The following is an 18,999-nucleotide window of genomic DNA, read 5'->3' on the forward strand; positions in this document are numbered from 1 at the left end:
GTTACTGTGTAACACCAAATAAATCTGAGTACATGGAGACATTCACCAAGGTCTTGCCTGCATTTAAATTGGTCTCACTGGAGTCCCTGAGCATCAACACCTCTAATGTCTGACCAGGTAAACAAGTGATTCTGATGCCAAACATATTAGCACGACAGCTTTAATTTACTGTACATACAAAACAGAAGGTCTTCAGGAGTTACAAGTATTAAAATAGGTTTTGCATTTCTATGTATCAATAATGTTTACAGTGTCACCCTTTGAAGACAGAGGAATTAAACGAGATCAGAGATGACAATTTATGTACAGCACAATTAACCTTGATACCTACAGCATTAACAAAACATGTACATTAAGCAAACCACTGATACTTTTTTACTGTGTACCTGTTCATTTGATTGGAGTACATGTTAAAAAAAAAAAATCATGTCACTTCCATCAAATTCCTTCTGTAGATTGACCTGGGATTGGATTGGGGCATGTTGGGAAAACTCACCCCAATATTAAGAGGCTACTTTTGAACCTACAGTAATGGTTAGTGACATCTCAGCAAGCAGAAAACCAAAAGCAACCTCACATTTCATTGCAAAGGGACCCAAAAGAAAGATGATTTGTTTCAGTTGCGTATCCAACTTAAAAATCATTTGGTATGTTTCCACCGTCGTGCTGCACACTCTGGTGTTAATCTGCTTATTATAACATTGGTGCATCGGTCATAAAGAAAATCATTAAAGATATTACCACGGGGGTTAGAAGGATGTAAGAAAATCGATATCAAAATGATGTTCCCATTTTTAGAGCATCATTAAAAAAATGAATCAATTTTGAGTGGGAAGGCAAAAGGCTTGATACAATACATGGTCAGAAAATGTATTTTCTCTGTTGACTTCTGTCTGTACTGAAAAAAAAAAATGCTGCTTATGGCTGTCAGTGCATCAGGAAGATCTTTTATACTTTTGAGTGTTAAACTGAGTGCTGATATTAAGTTTGACACTTAATTCAGGCAATACAGCTAAAAAAAGGAACTGCAACTTTTAATGTAGGTTTGTATTAATCAAACATGCTTCCAATACCAGAAGAAAATATCTGGTGGTGTTTTTTTTTTAGAGGATAAAACACTTTGGTAACCATTGCTTCTGTGATGATTCTACAGATATAAGAACATACTACTGTTGACACAGTACACAATGTGGAAGGAAAAACTTCTCATCAATAGGTGGAGCTCAATGCATTTTTGCACATTTACAGTTCTTTCATGGGGTAAGATGTAAATATATTCAAATCACAGCCAACCAGAGTTCACCCATAATGCACCAGGCAGAAGCAGTGAATTATGTTCCACTGCTCGATTTTAAAAAATTGACCATTTAATCAACACCACAAAACATAAAAATCTAATTTACATATCATCAGATGATTAAATTGGCAAACACAACCGATGAATGCTTTTACCATCAATAGAGTTGTGTTAGTAAGTACTGCTGCTGTATTCCCTTGATCTTATGTTAAGCCTGGGCTTCAGAGACACACATTTCCTGTCCTGTGCGATGGACAGGAGGTATAAAACAATAGACGTTTTTTTTCCACAGAAGACATTTTGACATGTCACAGTAGGAAAAGCAATAAATAATGATGGCTGAATTACATTTAGTCGTTTCTGTTTCAGGGTCCTGCTGTTATATATGCTGACTCACTGTTGCACCTGAATAGAACAGAGCCATCATTAATGATATTAGCGACACCTGTGCTTTTCCTACTGTGACGCATCACAACATCTGCTGTTCAAAAATATGTTTTGACCATCTGGGAGATCATAACAGCTCATTAAATTAAACAACAAAACAGTAATACATACATGTTAGTGGAAAAAGTAAGAAAAATAAGAGACTCCCAAGTCTAACATTCAAATTACTGAAACACACCTTAGATCTGATCATCAAGTGCGTATGGACAGAATTATCTCATATCAAATCAAAACCAGGCCCATCCTGTTAATACAATTGAGGAGGACAGCACCTGTGCCTGTGTTACTGTGAGATGTGGGTGTTTGTACAATATTTATGTGCTCATGTGAAGAGTCAATGTTCCATTTCAGCTATCATGTGTTAACGTTAAGTGCCGTTTTTATTAATTAAAAACCACAAGGAACTGTAGATGAAAATTATACAAAAGTATAAACATTATGTATAATGTCTGATATTAAGTGGTGCTGTGAAATAAATGCCAGTGGTGAAAAAGCTGAAATGGTTGGAGCAGTTTGTTTTCAAAAAAAAACAGCTAATAACAGTTTACATTTATGGTTATGGATGTTCAGTGGTGATACCTGTAAATAGCTACACATACAGCTAATGAAGAGACTGCAACAGGGTGATGTATTGTTCAGTTTTTCAGCCCTCTTGAAGTAACTGCAACCCACTAAAAAAACGCGAGTATGAAGATGGAAAAAAAACTGCACAATGATGAATTTACATTGACATTCCTTTATCATCCTTTATGCAGCATTTCAAATTTACACTGCACAGGAGAATGCATGGGAAGTATAACATGAATATAAACATCTGGATCTCTGTAGTAATAAATGTTTACTACAATTTCAATGTTTCTACTCATTCCTGTTGTTCTCTGCTCCCTGTTAATATAGATTTTGGTAAAGTGGTTTCCCAAAATCCGACCAGTTAAAGCTGTTGTTGTCGAGTATTTGGTCAAGCAAAAATACTCAGACAATGGTAGACCTTTAGATCAAGTTAGTTTTCCGATGGATATTCAGGTATACATTTTTTTTTTTCTTCAGTATCATTCATAACGTATATTATAAAAAATAAAAGGTTGTGAAATTCTTTATATCCTTCCCATACTATATGTACATTGTTTATACATTTCTCACACCTCTAAACACTAGTGATAATATCACAAATCAAGATCCCCTATAGGAAAAATAGCTGTACTGCTTTGTAATGAAATAAGTAAAAGTACATCTCACATGAACATATGACGATGAGGACGTTAGCAGGATCGATCCTTTCAATTTTGATTTTAAAAATACAACTTTGTCAACTTGGGTTTTTATTCATTTGAAAGGAGGGTCACAGATAGTAGCTCGATTGCTTTTTTTTTAAAAAAAAACATTTTATCTTTACATGGAATTGTATGACACATCAGTACCATCCATTCCAAGACAGCAGTGCACTGCGTAAAAAAAAAAAAAAGATTTAGTCACATCAACATTTCCTGTAAATGGGGGGCCCTGTGCCAGTCACACTACCATCAGCTCTTGTAGAATATTACCTTCTTGTGCGTTAGTATGTGATTGTACAATGTTGTGGATATTTTTCATGTGTGCACTCTATACATTTTTTCTTGTGAAAATAAATATACAATTTAACATAAAAGGTTTGTGGGCGTCTATAAATGACCAAAAGGGTCCCTTATGCACTTGGAAGAAAACTGTGAGTAATCTAATAGAAATTAAAGACGCCTCTAATTCCCAGAGGTCTACTTCACATTACTTTACCTGAGCAACTACACCGACCTTTCCATTTCTGCACTAACTCCAAAATGAAATACAAACTTTTAGTTGCCATATCACAATGCACAATACCAACCAGATGGCCTACCATGTATCTTAACATCAATAAAGTGAACAGCAGATATGGGTCTGCTCAAGCCCGACTCTGTTTCCAATCCGCCTATTGCACGACTGCAAAATAAAAAAAAAATAAATCACTATTTCGACTGAATGTGCAACCGTAATCCTGACGTTTTTGAGACATCAACAGCTAAAATCTGCTCAGAGCTTTCTGATTTTAAATTGTTAAAGAGGATGAGTTTAGAACTGCACTAGAGATTGACTTTCAACACATATTAAATCAGAGATAACTGGCTTAAAGAGCCTGATGCTGGTATTTTCATATCGCCACAATCATGTCAGCATCAACACAAAAAGGAAGAACAACAAAGGCTCAAAGAAAACTTGGTGTTCGTGTTTCTCCTCGTGAACACAAAACCGTTTAACAGTCTGTTTGAGAGCAAAGGGCAGTAAAGGCTCTCCTCCCACGACAAAAAAAAAAAAAAAAAAAAAAAAAAAAGAAAAACAACTCAACCCTAGAACAAATCCATGACCAGATGGGCAGAGAGAGGAGTCAGTGTTCCTGCTGGATACCATGTCTGTCTCAGGCTTCGAAAAAGCCACGGAGTGTGACATCAGGTTTGCAGTCACTCGTTGACGTCCCAGATTTCAGAGAGCAGCGGGGGAAGCTTCTTGTCTTGGAGGCGTAGGGCGAAAACCTGCTCCGAGTGGACGCTACTTAGTGTACGAAGACTCACCAGCTTCATCAGCATACGGGGGAACATCAAGTGATCCTGAGGAAAACAACAATTCTTAAAATAATACTAAGAAAGAAGTGGAGGGACTTATGATAAATTCAGTAACATGTCTAGGAGTGACTTATAATGTTGAACTGTTACAGGAGGAAAATACAGGATTAGTTGGTTTACGTTTAGTGGTTTCATTCCAGTAAAATCAATTTCTGCTCTAGCAACAACACTCCACCCACCTATCCTTATAAAAAAAAAAAAAAAGGTGAGACCTCAGCCCTGACCCAATGTGCTTGTTGTGATGATGACAACCAAGTGATGTTGACATACTGTTGGTCACAAGAGAAGAGGTTACGTGAACCCCTGGGCACTTACATTTGGTCTCTTTATCATGATGTAAGAGCGCAGAGCGTCCACGTACGGTTGTTGCAGCCTCTCCACGAGATCATGATCCTGCACATTCGGCCGATCTAAACGGTGTTTAGCACATGAGACATTTAGGCATCTGTTAATGTCTTTTATAACAGAGTATTGGATAATGTTTTGGTAAAAAAAAACAGTATTAGTTCTGAGTGTGTTTACTGTTTATCCTTAGTTTATGAATTCTGACCTGCAGAGAATATGTTGATGGCAATTAGCAGGGCATATTCGGCCTCGTCCAGCTGCAGGTCGTTCATTCCTTTTGAAAACTCGAAGATGGGGTTGATGAACTCAAACTGAAGCCCTGAGGTGGTGAAAGTGGAGAGAGGGACAAAGGAAACATGAGGTTCTCAGCAGCGTCAATGTAGAAGCAGGTCATATCAAACACACACTTTTTTCTTGAGATTAAAACACATTTCTCAGTTTATTTTCTTGCATTTAATATCTGAACTGTGAAGGCGGCGATAGTTCAGGTCTTCTTGTATTAGAAAATAGTGGTGACTATTTGCATAAAGTCAAAAACTCTGCAAAGACAAACTATGCATAACCTGGCAAAGTCTTTTCAAACAGACTATAAAACAGATGGACTACAGGCAGTCGTCTTAAGTGATACTTCATTTTCATATCGTGCATAAACATTTGACAGACATAAATAAGCAAATCCACCTGCTTTCGCGAAATCCTCCTTATTATAGCTGAAATCCTTCAGAAACGTAATGCTATCGATGGCAGGGTTGTATCTCCGAGATGTCTCCAGCAGCATAATCTGAGGAAGACAAACACGTCTTTGTGAGAGGAATACTAATATAAACCCAAACTAAGACAAACTGATATGCAGAGATATTCAAAGTTTTTCATAACAGTAATGTTGAGGAGCAGAATTCCTATAGGTGCTATCCATTTTAAAAAGTGTATTACTAACTTATTTAGCATATTGTTGTATGCTAAAACTGGATTATGCACTTCATACCATATTTTGAAATAATGGAGTTGTAGTAGAATATGATGGTTGAGTACCATAGTTTTTTCTTTTTGAAGTTTCTACATTTAGCTCCAGTGTTTCCCCTAGCCTGGTGGTACACACCGAAAAAACCCTAAAGAGACAAGGGGCACGGGATGGCATATTTGTGTGGTCAGGTCACAAGGAGAGGATGACTTAATAAGCTGCCTTTATTGCATAAAAATAAGCTTGAGCTCCCCCCCTCAATTGGCCCCTCTCACTTCTCCCACTTCTGTCACGATCCCTTCTTCCCCATATGTATTTTTGCTTGGCTCCAGAGTTTTTGGAGAAAAACTTTGAAGATATGTGGTTATATTTGTCCCCTGTGTTAGAGCTTTTTCTTTCGGTGGTACCATTAGCTAACCTGCATCCCGTATGCTCTCGCTTTTACTCTGCAGTAATTTAAAAGGCACTCTGACAGCAGCGGCACTCACATCGCATCAAGAGTTTCCTAGGCAACGACACAGAGGTTGACTCACGTTTCAGAACACTCACATTTGTATCATACATTATCAAAAAAGCGTTGACTAGAAATCACTTATTTACAGTTACGATGCCTTACATCCAGACTAATGAGTGAAGACACAACATCTCTTGATAAAATCATGACAAACCTCAATTGTGGACGTCTTCAGCAGAGCGATCTGGTCCTCTCTCGTGAGCTCGAGGAATCCAGGAAGCTGCTTAGCAAAATCCACGATCTCCTGCACCGACATGATCGCTAGCTCAGTGAAGTGGGCGAAACGCTGCTGACGCACTTCTCTGTTCTGTAAGTCCTGACTCTGTGGCCACGGCTGTTGGACGCACACACAAAAACAAAAAAAAAAAAAAACGTGCACACACAGACAAATTACTTAATTGGTTAGGATTGATATGTATCCAAAAACCAAAGCAGGAGACAGAATCTTCTGGGTTCAACAAATGAATCTGAACAGCAAAGATGCCAAAACCAAAATCAGCAAAACACACGTACAAGAAATTTGACTGCGGATGTTGTTGTAGTTTAAAGTTATGATCTCTGTAAATTTCAGCTTCTTCAAAATTAATATAATTCATAAACTTTTCAGGGTTTGTCATTTAGTTTGCAATCAGTTTCATTACTTTGACTGAAACAGTCCCTTTTGTTACTGTAAACTAAACACGATATTATTAGAAGGTGAGTGCTTGGTGAAGTTGCGTATTGATATTTTAGTTCTCCATTAAATATGAAAGAAAACCACAGGTTATTATTTGGTTAATAATGTTAGATTAGAACAAATCTATCCTCTGAGATATTCACTTACCGTCACTTTTGGTCGGTCAAGGAAGGACCTCTTGTTGCATTGCTTCTGCATAGCCACCAGCTTCTCAATCATCTCCTGCTGTTGTGGATCCAGTGTGGCTGCTTCCTGTGGAGGGGTGGGGGTGACCACTGTGGACGTGCGGGCCGTTTCCTCGTCATGCTGCTTCTTCATCTTCTTCAGTCTGATCTGCTCCTCGGAGAGCACACCTACGGGTCAAAGAGGAAGCAGATCTCGACTAAAGTTTGATCCCCAAGTTTGAGAGGATGTCCTTATTTCATTGTCATTATTTTTTAAAACCCAAACAGACCAAAATGAAGTTGAATCTAATTTTTCTTTAGCTCTGATTCATTTAGCATAAAGAAACTCACACTGCTCCAGCATGCCGGCCTCCCGGCACTTGCGCAGACGGCACTGCTGGCACTTGCGGCGCATGTACATGTCCATTTCGCAGCGGCCGTTGTTCTTGCAGGAGTATTGGGCGCTCTTGATGACGCTGCGTCGGAAGAAGCCTTTGCAGCCCTCGCAACTTAGCACGTTATAGTGGAAACCGGAGGCCTTGTCACCGCATACGCTGCACACTTCGTTACCCAGCATCTTCGGTGCAGGACCCTTCTTTCTCTTTACTGGCTGACCATCTACGCACACATAAAGTGAGGAAGAGAGTTGATAAAGCATGTTAAGAACGTAGACTTAAATTATGGCTTCAAAAAACATGTTGTTCAAGATGATTTCAGTAAGAGAAAAACTCTGAAGGCAAATTTGCTAGTAGGTAATGCGAGATGTACTGTACAATACAAGTTAGCTATCCTGGCAAACATTTATCCTGACTCCAGATTGTCAGCACATTCAAAGCAAAACATATCTATGAAATCAAAAAAACTTTTCCAACATCACAAATACTCAGAGTTACCATTTCATTATCAAACCTGTTTAATCTAATCCAATCTAACCCAACATAAGGTCAGGCTTCGTTAAAAATGTGTCAGGGATGTGCTGATTCAACATTATTTTTATGTTGACCCACATTAATATGCATGAGTAAAACAATTTTTCGGCAGAGCTAATGAAAGGAGGAGATTTACAGTGTACCTAATAAACTAGTGCCTCTGTGTATCTCTGTCTAAATGCATCTGAAAACCTCATTCTGCAACTAAGATAGAGATTTCAAAGGAAACGGTCAAACTAAACTGAGTCTGTCTGTGGCACAAAAGAGACAATACGTGGGAAAACATGTCTTGAGATTAAGAGGTATTCGCAGTAAAGCTACTGGTTAGTCTAGTCTATGAAAGCTGTCACACCAGTCACGCAGACATACATGAAGAGACAAGCCGCAGCCACACACACACACCCATATACGCATTTTAGCCCCATTTTAACGCATCTTAACCAAAACTCATAAGTAACAAACATTTTTTTCATTTTCATAATGGTGATGCCCTCAATGACAACAGTGACCAAAGTAGTATTATTACAGAAACTGCACATTGATTATTCCAGAGACAAGTAACTGGACACTTCCAGTTACTTTAGTTATATTTTTCAGAGACATCCCATATAGACTGTATTCAATTCAGTATTGAATCATTGACAGAAGAACCCTGAACTCCACTGATCCGTCTGAAGTTCTGTCACTGCTGGTTATGATTTACAGTACGTATGAACAGGACTGAATCATTGACAGAAGAAACCTGGACTCCACTGATCCTCATGAAGTTTTGTTGCTGCATGGGCCGAAACACTAAGGCAAGAGGGCGCCCACCTGATGACCCCAGTGGAGCGTTTACCCCCTACACCCACTCATTGTTTGATTGTAAAACCAAATCCTATGAGCTCGACTCAACAATTTCATTTTGAAAACTTGTGAAAACTCGTGTACTGAAACTACTTAAAGTAAATAGTTTTCTCTCACCTATGCTGGCAGATGTGTCGCCTGCAGCTGGATCGAGCTTGATGTCGTTCGGCTCTATCGGCAGAGGGCTGCTCATCTCGGTCAGTGAAGGGCCATTGTGAGCGGGCACGGGGAAGTCGTCTGGCTGGGAGAGATCGGCCAGCGACAGCAGGCTTTCGTGCTTCATTGCGGTGCTTCCTCCGCTCTCCTCGACCATGCAGTCCAGCTGCAGCTCTGAGGCCCCGTCAAACACCTTACTCTCATCTGACAGAGGGGGACACCAACCCGTTCACATTCAAAACACCACAATCAAAACAGACTTGTGTTATCCTGCAAGATTTTGTTTCCATCCGTCTTAATTGTGACAAGTGTCGAGAATAAACTTTGTTGTTTGTCTGCTGAAGGATATGATACATATTATGCAACACTCACGTGGTAAATACTACTTTTGTGAAGCTTACAGTTCACAATTTCAGCGGAAACCACTCTTTGGTTTGAGGCTTAAAAAATGAAAGTTTGTTGTGAGCTTTTCAGGAAACTGATTCCGCAGATGTCTATGAATGAGCTTGATTTCATTATAGATCAAGATGTTCCTTTTAGCTGGACAAAATAATAGATAATAGAATAAAAAAAGACCAGAATGGACACTCACTCATACAATAGGAAAATTATACAAACTCTGTGGCATGGTACGAAGAGAACTTGAACCTGCCCTAGTTTGAGCTGACAAAGTGGATAAATACATGTAAGAAAAAGTAGTTCCTCTTACCATGACCAACATCTGGGATATCAGTCACAGACAGCGTGGACATCTTCTGCACAGCAGCTTGTCATTACGAAATCAACGTGTACCTGTGCAATAAAAATAACAATCAGATGTAATGATTACAACTGAGCTCCCTCGGATTGTACAGAGGACTTCGTGTCTCGCTGAACGGCGGCACTTCAAGGTGCCGTAGATGTTAGCTGACGCAGGAGGTCTGAATGTCGGTCCGTCAACTACGTGCACCTGGACGACAGCCAATTTTAGACTGACCTTAAACCCAGAAAAGTCTTAGTCTGGGACACAAGTTCCACACAAGTTTCACAAATACCTCAGCCTGTTTTCTTTGGCTCTATTTTCTTTCACAGTAGTATGCCTGTTTATACTATATGTAGTCAACAAGGTGGTAAAGATTTTGCAATTAAGAGGCAGACATAGACACTGTTTGCAATCTCCTGTGACATACTTTAAAGTATGAGACTCTGACTGCTGTCCTGCTGCATTATACAGTTATAAGTAGCTCTGTGTTCAACCTAAACTTGAATTCATTTCCACTTCAGTAGGGTTCCCCACAATAACAAAATGGCATAAACTCAACAGACATACATATTGAAGCAGTGTGATAAAGTGCGATACACTGCCAACACTGTGGGTAGACCGTGTGACTGTGGCTGGCTGTGTACATATTCAAAACAGGGATGTAGTTCGATGACAGGATAATTATTATGATCTCACACAGGATGATACATTTCTTAGAAAGATCTTAAACATAAGAAGTCTGGAATTGGACCCAGATCCTGCCAATAACATGTGTGCAAGAAAGCCAACTAGCTGTAAAAGCAGAAATGAAAGTTTGTCATGTGCCGCATATGGATGCATTTCAGGAAACTGATTCAGCAGAGACACTTGCATGATTTTTGGCTATTCTTAACCAGCCTACAACAAGGAAAACCAAGTTTAAACAGAAAAAGCCTTCTGTAATTTCTAACTTATATCTAAAATATCTGTTCAAAAGTTTAAAAAATTGATTCACACTGTTTCAGTAATTTAGCTGCACGTTACCTCTTTGTTTTTTTATCATTATTGTACTGTGATATGATGTAGCACAATACTTCACCCCAGTTTGATGACAAATTCATTACATTTATTACATGAACAGTGGGAATATTTTTGATTTTTTTAAAAATGCATCACCGTACATATGATATGATGTTGTGAAATTGATCATGACAAAGTAAATTCTCTGGAAATCACAAGAATACTAAATTGGCCTTGAAGCAAAATGCCAAAAATAGTCTGATACAGTCAGAGACAGAAAAGGAAGCAATAACGATTGACAAACTTCTATCATCTCTGGTGAATCACAGCAAACCCAATCCTAATTTTATCTTTACAGACTCTGACAAAGTGTCCACATCCAAACTAGTATCGAGCTGTTTCTTGCACAGTTCCTAAATGTATTTGATTTTTACTGTATTGTTTGTTTTTATTCTCTCTTTGCTCTCAGAGCACTGAGGAAAGATGAAAAGATTAAGAACATTGTTTTCCCAGGACAATAAGCGAAGAGTATCATCGTACGGGGGGTTAAAATCAAAAAGTGCCTCAAAACTGGCTCTTCTGTTTAGCGCTTGATCGCCAGCTTACGTTTATTTTCACCTTAATAAAGACAAAGGCCACCGCTTCTGCAAGATTTCACAATTTAAAAAAATGCGTAAGCAGTGTGTCGACCCACAGAGTAAAAATGTGCTAATCAAATCACTACTTATGTGTCACTTACGATGACATTCTGCTGCCCCTGCTGGCGATCGATTTTGTGCACTTCAATGATGCATCGACGAACCCGCAAGACAGCCGTACCAATACTGAGGCAGCTTTATCCAAACAAATACACGTTTACACATCATGAAACCAGCTTATGTTCTGAAGTATTGTTTGGAATATGGACGTATAACTCTTAAAAAACTTTTTACATTGTCTATAATCTCAAAAATGAAGAGTTGTTATAGACATTAATTTTTTAAAAGACAATAAACTACATATCTGTTCAGGGTTGTAGGATATTGACTACTCTGTCTATTCTAATTTACCCTACTAAACACATACACGCACAATCTGAATATACTTTTACGCACTGGGACCTGAACAATCTTAATTTCTTTCCTTTTCATGCACATATGTCGGAATGACAATAAAAAACCTTTCCATTGCTATTAACATCGTTTGAGCAGTGAAGCTGAGCTGTTTGCTAGTAGTGTCATTCATTGAATTTGCACCTGTGTTAAGTGTGTGTGTGTTTGTATGCGTGGGTGACAGAGGCAGAGACAGAACTAAAAGGCTGATATCACCTTTTTTGTCTGTAAAATACAGGATATAATTACCCACTATCACTCCGATTGTTAACAAAACAGGGCACGTGCTCTGTAAAGCTGACGGTAGGTGCCAGCTTGGTAGCGATTTCTAAAACTTACTGTCAGGCCTGTCAATCAAACGCCATAGACAAAAAAGTTACCAAGATTACACAATACAACCCTCACAAAAATCACAGTATTTCTTGCTTGACTACCATTGCTGTGCAGTTTACAGTCGTTCATATTATTGTGTCAAGCTCAACACTAAACAGTTCAAAGAAAACGAAAGAGCAACAGTGATTACACACACACACACACACGACTGTCTTAAATTACATAACACTGATCAGGTTTTGTTCACCGGAACACATGAAGCGGTTATGATGGAGGTAGTGGCGACGAGCGCGACTAATAGGCTTCCAGATATCACAGTAAAGTAGTAAAGCGGTACTGTTGCACACCCAGATAAAAGCTTTCACGCAGGAGCTGGTGATGAAGGCCGCGCTAATGTGGGCCTAAAATGTGAAGGTGGGTTTTTTTTGGCTTTATTCATAATAGCAGTTATGACTGTGTTCACTTAATGTTGCATAATACTGTACCGAAATGAAGCAAAGCATGACTATGACTAACGCTATGTTTTTTAAAGTAACTATGTCAGCATTTGGCAGCATATGTGCTGTAAAAAAATGTGAAATTCAGAAAGAGTGTTTAAAAAAAAAAAAGGGTCTATATTTTTCCACTTATTTCCACAGATTTCCACAGAAAAGTAAAAAAAAAATCTGTGTACAATTACTTTTTTTGTTCTTAGATAATACAACACTGGTTTATACTAAAATAAAAGCACAACATTTTGATAAAGATTGATATTGAGCTGAAATGAATCTGCCACAGTTGACTGTGTGACAGTCATAGCGGTGGACTGACCTTACCTCTGGAGTTGATGTCTTATTTATCGCCTATTCATCTTGCCCGTGAGTCCGCAACCTCAGTCTGTCGATATCCCTGCGCTGATGGAGGACTTGCTTAACTGATGAGCCTTGAGGATGCCAAAACCTCTGTGACTTATTGAGCGGAAGTTTAATGACTTGATATCTTGAAGAGAGTGGAGTAGGAAAGAAGACGAGTCCCTTTCTACAGTGCCCTATGGGAGACAAGAGGGAAAACAGAGAGAGAGAGAGAGGAGGGAGGAGGGAGGGAGGGAGGGAGGGAGGGAGGGTGAAAGAGGGAACACAAGAGGTTACTATAGGTCGTTTGCATGGCTCTGAAATCCCCACAGGACTGTGGTGCTCCAGCCTTTTCCTGTTTGAGAATTTAAGGAGCCCCGTTTGCCTCAAAACATACGAGACACCTGTAGATGACCCCGATCTTCTCTCAAGTTCTTCCCATCAAAATATAACCAGCGTTGGGGTCCAACTGCCCCGAGACTCCAATCTGTAGGGGGCTGTCCCCATTCAAAGCCCTTCTCCCAAAAATGTCACCCAAAAAAACCCCCAAAAAACACTCAATAAACTAATATTACATCTATATTAAATGCATCAATAATTGAACTGAAAGAGAAAGGACTATCACACAGGTTTATCAAGATTCAGAACAGGTCCAATATTCACATATTGAGAAACTACGAATCAATATATCAAACGCCCTGTCAGCGTAGAGGATCATGAGTCTAGATTTCTGGTCGTTTTGAAGTGAAACAAGCTGTTTTCTATGTATTTGTTCAACAGACAATAGCTAACTGGCAAAAACAGCTGGCAGGTTTTATTGGGTGAATTCAAAATCTGCGGTTGTAAAACCTTTTCTACTTTGCCTGTGACCTGATGTCGTCCTCACCCTGATCTCTCTGTTCAAGTCCAATGTCCCCCGCGTCTTATCAGTCAGTCACCTTTGTTCATGTGCGTGTTGTCATAGACGGCTGGGAGTGAATTAAAAGCGCCAACAAAAATCGATAGAGCGCTGAACAAAACCGAGAGATTTGATTCAATTCGATATCAAGTTTTTCTCATCCCCAGATTATCAATCATATCATATTCACACGTGCTGTGTGTAGTATGTGATACACATGAAATGGCAAAATGTGTAGAGAAATGCCACAAAACTGACGATGGTCTGTTTTGGTCATTTATTTTTTTAAATGTTATATTTTACTTTATTTTATACATTTGACGTATTTTATGCTATAACTGTTTTTTTTTTTATCATATTTTATTCTTTGATTATTATTCAGTATGCATTGTATGTATTTTAATTCCTCTTTATCAAGTGGGTTTTATTTTATTTTATTTTCCATCTTATGTTACATCAATGTTTTTCCACATGCTTTTATGTCCTTTTCATGTAAAACACTTGATGCATGTAATTTCTTGTTGTAAAGCACTTTGAGCGGCATTTTTTGTATGAAAGGTGCTACAAATAAAGTTATTATTATAACCACAGATAGTTGATTATAACAGTATATAATATAACAGTATTAGACCTTACTGTCCAACTAAAAAGACTAAAGAAGTTCTTTTATTTCTCATGTCAACTAGTCAGTTTAGCCTTTCATCAATCTGACTACATTTGTAATTCCACAACAGTATCTTGCTGCTTGATGGGTTTACAGGTTTTCAAGTCTGTCTTAAAACAATCGTTGGGGGAATGAATGGTGAAATAAGTTTTTCCTGCTGTAATCATTCCTCCTGTTCACACTGACCATTAGAAGATCCCTTCATAACGCACTGACGATGTAAGTGATGGGGGACAAAATCCACAAGCCTCCTTCTGAGCAAAAATATAGGCTATTTAAAAAAGTTTATCTGAAGCTAATATGAAGCTTCAGTCAACCAAATTATGCCAATGACACATTACATGACTTTCAAAGTCATCAGATCGCTGTAGTGCTGTTCACACTATACAACTTTCTGTCTTGCAATCGGAAATCTTGAAGTCATTGAGGTTTGGACTCTACATGACTGATTGGTGACACGAGGTCACACATTACAAGACTTTTTCAATCCAAGATCTTTCACCGGGAGGAATCCCTGACAAGTCTGTCTGGCCTCCAAACTACGCTTTGTCACGAAAAACGCACCTGAGAAGGCACACAGGAAATGACACAATGCCATGCGCGTAAATAAATATTTATGTAATGAATTGTGGTGTATGTATTCTAACTATCATCCAGCCACTACAGGATTTGGACTCCCAGACAGGTCCAGATATTTAGTCTGCTTGATATCTTTCGGGGCAACTGTGAGGCATTGGCGAGCTCTCGGATGGTGTCTTTGAACAAGCACTCAGCCGACACCGATTTGCCTCAAATCTGGGGCTTTTGATCTCCCAAAACTGTTGGAGAGTGGAAAATCTGGGCTAAAATCGTGTAGTGTGAACTCGGCATCACAGCTGAAATACACCAGGCATGGATGTAGTCCGCCACGTAGACGGAGCGAAGTGGGGTTTTCTACCTGCTACACCAACTCAGTCTCCGTCACTGCACGCATATTGAGTTTTGCCAAGTGATAATGCAGTTAGTTATGCAGGGTTTGGAAGCGTAGGCTATATTAACTGGTACTGAATTAATTAACTATATCGTTTTAACTACAAGATCATGGATACACATTGATTTGATTGATTTAATTTTAATTTGCAATATAAAAAAAACCCTACTGTTGCTTTGCATTGTCCCTGTTACAATGAGGTATGTAGTTTTTACCTGTTGGAGGGACCTGCTGTGACAGACATGTCACGCCATGTCCATGCCTGGTGTATTTTGGCCGTTTGTCAAATCAAGTCGATATCTTTCAATGTTAGTCCCATTAATGCCAAAGTCCCTCTTTTGTATACTTTCACCGCAGCTCAAAAGGGAAACACTGTCCGAGGAAACACAAAGAGGGAATTTGATGCTAAAAAGACTATAAATGTGGCAGATATCCACTTGATATGACTAACTCAGACTGATGAAGCTTTATATAAACTTCAGATAAACCTAGTCTTCCATAATCATCAACTGCACACCTTTGGGTTTTCAGCCATTGGTTGGACATAACTAACAATGTATTTACATCAATTTGGACTTTAGGAACGTCCCAATTATTATCACTGTCAGCAACCAAATTGGTGGACAGATTGTGAGAAAACTGCAGCGTGTATGTGTTCAGAAATGCCTACCAGTGAGTAAACCAAATATCAGTGTACAAATATAGTAGTCAGCATGATTGAGTGGGAAACGTCCTTTTCATAAAGTCACAGAGTACCAACGGATGTAACTCTCTCCGGTAAAGCAAAAACTAACAACCATACTCAGCAACAACTTGGTGTGAAATCAAGAGTCAGTGCTTTCAGGAGCCACCGCCCCAAAAAATGAATCGGAGTTCCCACAACGACACAGATGGAAGAAGAAGTACATCCAGTGTTTCAAGGCCATGTACACACTCCCAGATGTTTTCACTTCTTCTGACTAGGGACCTCTTCCTCAGGTTGAGGGTGGGTGGAGCTGTGCTGGGAATTATATGAGGTTGCCAAACTAATAAAAGTGATCAAGATGCAAGTCTGGCAGCAGGTGCAACAGATGTCGAGTCTGTACACGCCCACACAGAGGACTAATCGAGGAAAAACACCTGTGTGGGTACACAGGTGTTTTCACTTACCATGGACCATGGATGTTTAGGAACCAGTGGTGGAAAGTTACTAAGTACATTTACTTAAGTAATGTACTTAAGTACAATTTTGAGGTACTTGTACTTGAGTATTTCCATGTGATGCTACTTTATACTCCAACTCCACTACATTTCAGAGGGAAATATTGTACTTTCTACTCCACTCTTTACTTGATAGTTTTAGTTACTTTTCAGATGAATATTTGACATGATGGGTAATATAACAAGCTTTGAAAATACAACACATTGTTAAAGATGAAACCAGTGGTTTCCAAACTTTTTGACATCTTACAAAAAGCAGTGTGTAGTCGGGGTCACATTTCAGATGTCTGTGAGTTGTTAACAGCTCCATCGAATAGTGATTTTTCCCTCTAAACTTCTCACATGGTTTCATTTCAATAAATATTCAAATGATCCAATATTTCACCAAAAATCAAAGATAAGAGAAAAAGTCCAAAAACTGAAAACAGATTTGTGTATAAAAAACTTAATCATCTCACAACCCCTCAGATTTATCTGGTGACCCTTTGGAGGGGTCCGACCCCTAGGTTGGGAAGCACTGGACTAAACTGGCCAACTGTAGCCTATGTAAAGTAGTTGAAAGTAGCTCCACCGCCAGCAGCCACAACAGTAACATGCTGCTCTAACACTGATGCTTCAGTATTAATAATCTAATGATGTCATATACAATAATATATCAGTCAGAGGGACCAAACTGCTACTTTTACTACATTTTGCTACTAATACTGATGTACTTTTACTTAAGTAGGATTTTTCATGCAGGACTTTTACTTGCAATGGAGTGTTAGTACATTGCAGGGCTTTTAGTTACAATCGTGAGAGTCTCACACACACACACACACACACACACTACAACCAGGCATATTCAGCAAAGGCAAAACTATAAGACCAAACTATCACAGCCTAGCAGCTTTTTTTAATCAAGCTAAATTATCTAATTTGCAATTAGACTCGGTAACTAGTTCGTTAGTTAGTTAGTTAGTTAACTGACACTTTATTCCATTAGCGTCATTTCGCAATCGTGTTATGTAACTTAAACACTTGAAAGAGGACACCTGACAAGTTTTGTATTGACACTGTTTATGGTCATTGTCGTGGTTGTTTCGATCATAGACTTACTGCTAACATTAGCCAAGTTAGTTAGTTAACCAGACTTGCAATCAATTAGACAAACAAACGCAACTACAAGTTCAGCATGTAAACATTGGCTGACATTTAACATATTTTAAGGTACAAATCGTTCACTTGCTAGCTTTCAAATATTAATAATACATTTACAAACGGGATGTAGAGGTGAGATTAGCTTCATGGTCAATCCAAACAAGGCCAATATCGTTAACGTTAGCCTAACACCCCCGCACTCGAAAGCAACTCCCTTTTTAACAAGTTCAACTTAGCTACCTTAGCTAACTTCACGCTACGGATGAACACAAACACGTTAAGAAGCGACGAAAGGCGAAATTAACTTGCCAGACAGTTTGCGAGTTCCCAGATACTCGTTACTTGAGGTTACTCCGTCAGTTCGTAGCTGTTGACAGCGGCTTTGACAACCAAAGATAGCATGTTAGCTTGTAGGCCAGCGTAGTTTTGTCATGTGATTCAGCGGGCCGGAGTCGCTCAGGCTGCGGCAGGAAACAGGTTTCATCATCAGGCTGAAAGCCAGCGACCGTGGGACTTTACCGCCCAGGGATTAGTCTCACAGGCAGCAAACACGTCAGGTAAAATAAATGATGACAGTAACAAACATTGGCATAACTGGATGAACCTGTTTGGGAGTCCAGTGGCAAACGGCCCCTATTGACGGACGTTATGCTGTCAACGTTTGTATTAAGTACAGTGCACACAGCAGGCTCAAAAAACAGCTTAATTATAAGCCCAAGGGCCCAGAAACTAAAAGAGTTTCAATGTTGGGATACCAACTGCCAGCAGGTTATCTGTGTGTCAGTTAATTGTGTTTATTTTTTTTTAGAAATGGACAGAGGTGGAAGAAGTATTAGCAGTAAAATGTACTTTGAGTATTAAAGTGAAAGTACTTGTTTCATCCCTCTGACTGATATATTATTATACACTCACCGGCCACTTTATTAGGAACACCTGTGCAATCTAATGCAATCGAATACAACAGCTCTGCCATGAATTCTACATTTACGAAGCTTATACATTTTCAGTTTTTGTTGACATTGTCAGAAAGGTGATAATTCTACTTTATGTTTATTATTGAGGACGTAGTGGGTGGTGGTGTACCGGGGTGCATTATATTGAATGGTGTTCCTAATATTTTGTCTACCTTATTAACATACATGAGGGGGGCAAAATATTAGGAACACA

The 18,999-nt window shown here is 39.0% G+C and overlaps 1 protein-coding gene across 2 annotated transcripts; it reads right to left on the minus strand.

Annotated features, from left to right (window-relative positions):
* Positions 1-144: 144 nt before the first annotated feature.
* On the minus strand, positions 145-18,390 carry nr1h3 (nuclear receptor subfamily 1, group H, member 3). Of its 2 annotated transcripts, none has more exons than XM_067577095.1 (11): positions 18,142-18,390; positions 12,941-13,157; positions 9,675-9,757; positions 8,927-9,169; positions 7,386-7,652; positions 7,018-7,223; positions 6,349-6,528; positions 5,401-5,500; positions 4,925-5,038; positions 4,690-4,784; positions 145-4,359 (listed from the first exon to the last, which is right to left on the minus strand). In XM_067577095.1, exons 3-11 carry the CDS (start codon positions 9,715-9,717, stop codon positions 4,213-4,215), a joined length of 1,395 nt encoding a protein of 464 aa, XP_067433196.1. In that variant the 5' UTR covers positions 9,718-9,757; positions 12,941-13,157; positions 18,142-18,390; the 3' UTR covers positions 145-4,212. The 2 variants fall into 2 exon arrangements, with proteins under 2 accessions (XP_067433196.1, XP_067433123.1); XM_067577022.1 differs by having other exon boundaries at positions 12,946-13,157; positions 18,142-18,389.
* Between the last annotated feature and the right edge of the window lie 609 nt (positions 18,391-18,999).

The sequence above is a fragment of the Thunnus thynnus genome, chromosome 1 (genome assembly GCF_963924715.1).
Source record: "Thunnus thynnus chromosome 1, fThuThy2.1, whole genome shotgun sequence".
Taxonomy (NCBI): Eukaryota; Metazoa; Chordata; class Actinopteri; order Scombriformes; family Scombridae; genus Thunnus; species Thunnus thynnus.

Coding starts and splice junctions, on each gene's coding strand:
- nr1h3 (XM_067577095.1), bottom strand. CDS start 9,717: ATGTCCACGCTGTCTGTGACTGATATCCCAGATGTTGGTCATG. Junction 6,529..7,017: donor TTGACCGACCAAAAGTGACG/GTAAGTGAATAT, acceptor TGCGTCCAACAG/CCGTGGCCACAGAGTCAGGA. Junction 5,039..5,400: donor GGAGGATTTCGCGAAAGCAG/GTGGATTTGCTT, acceptor TCACCACCTCAG/GGCTTCAGTTTGAGTTCATC.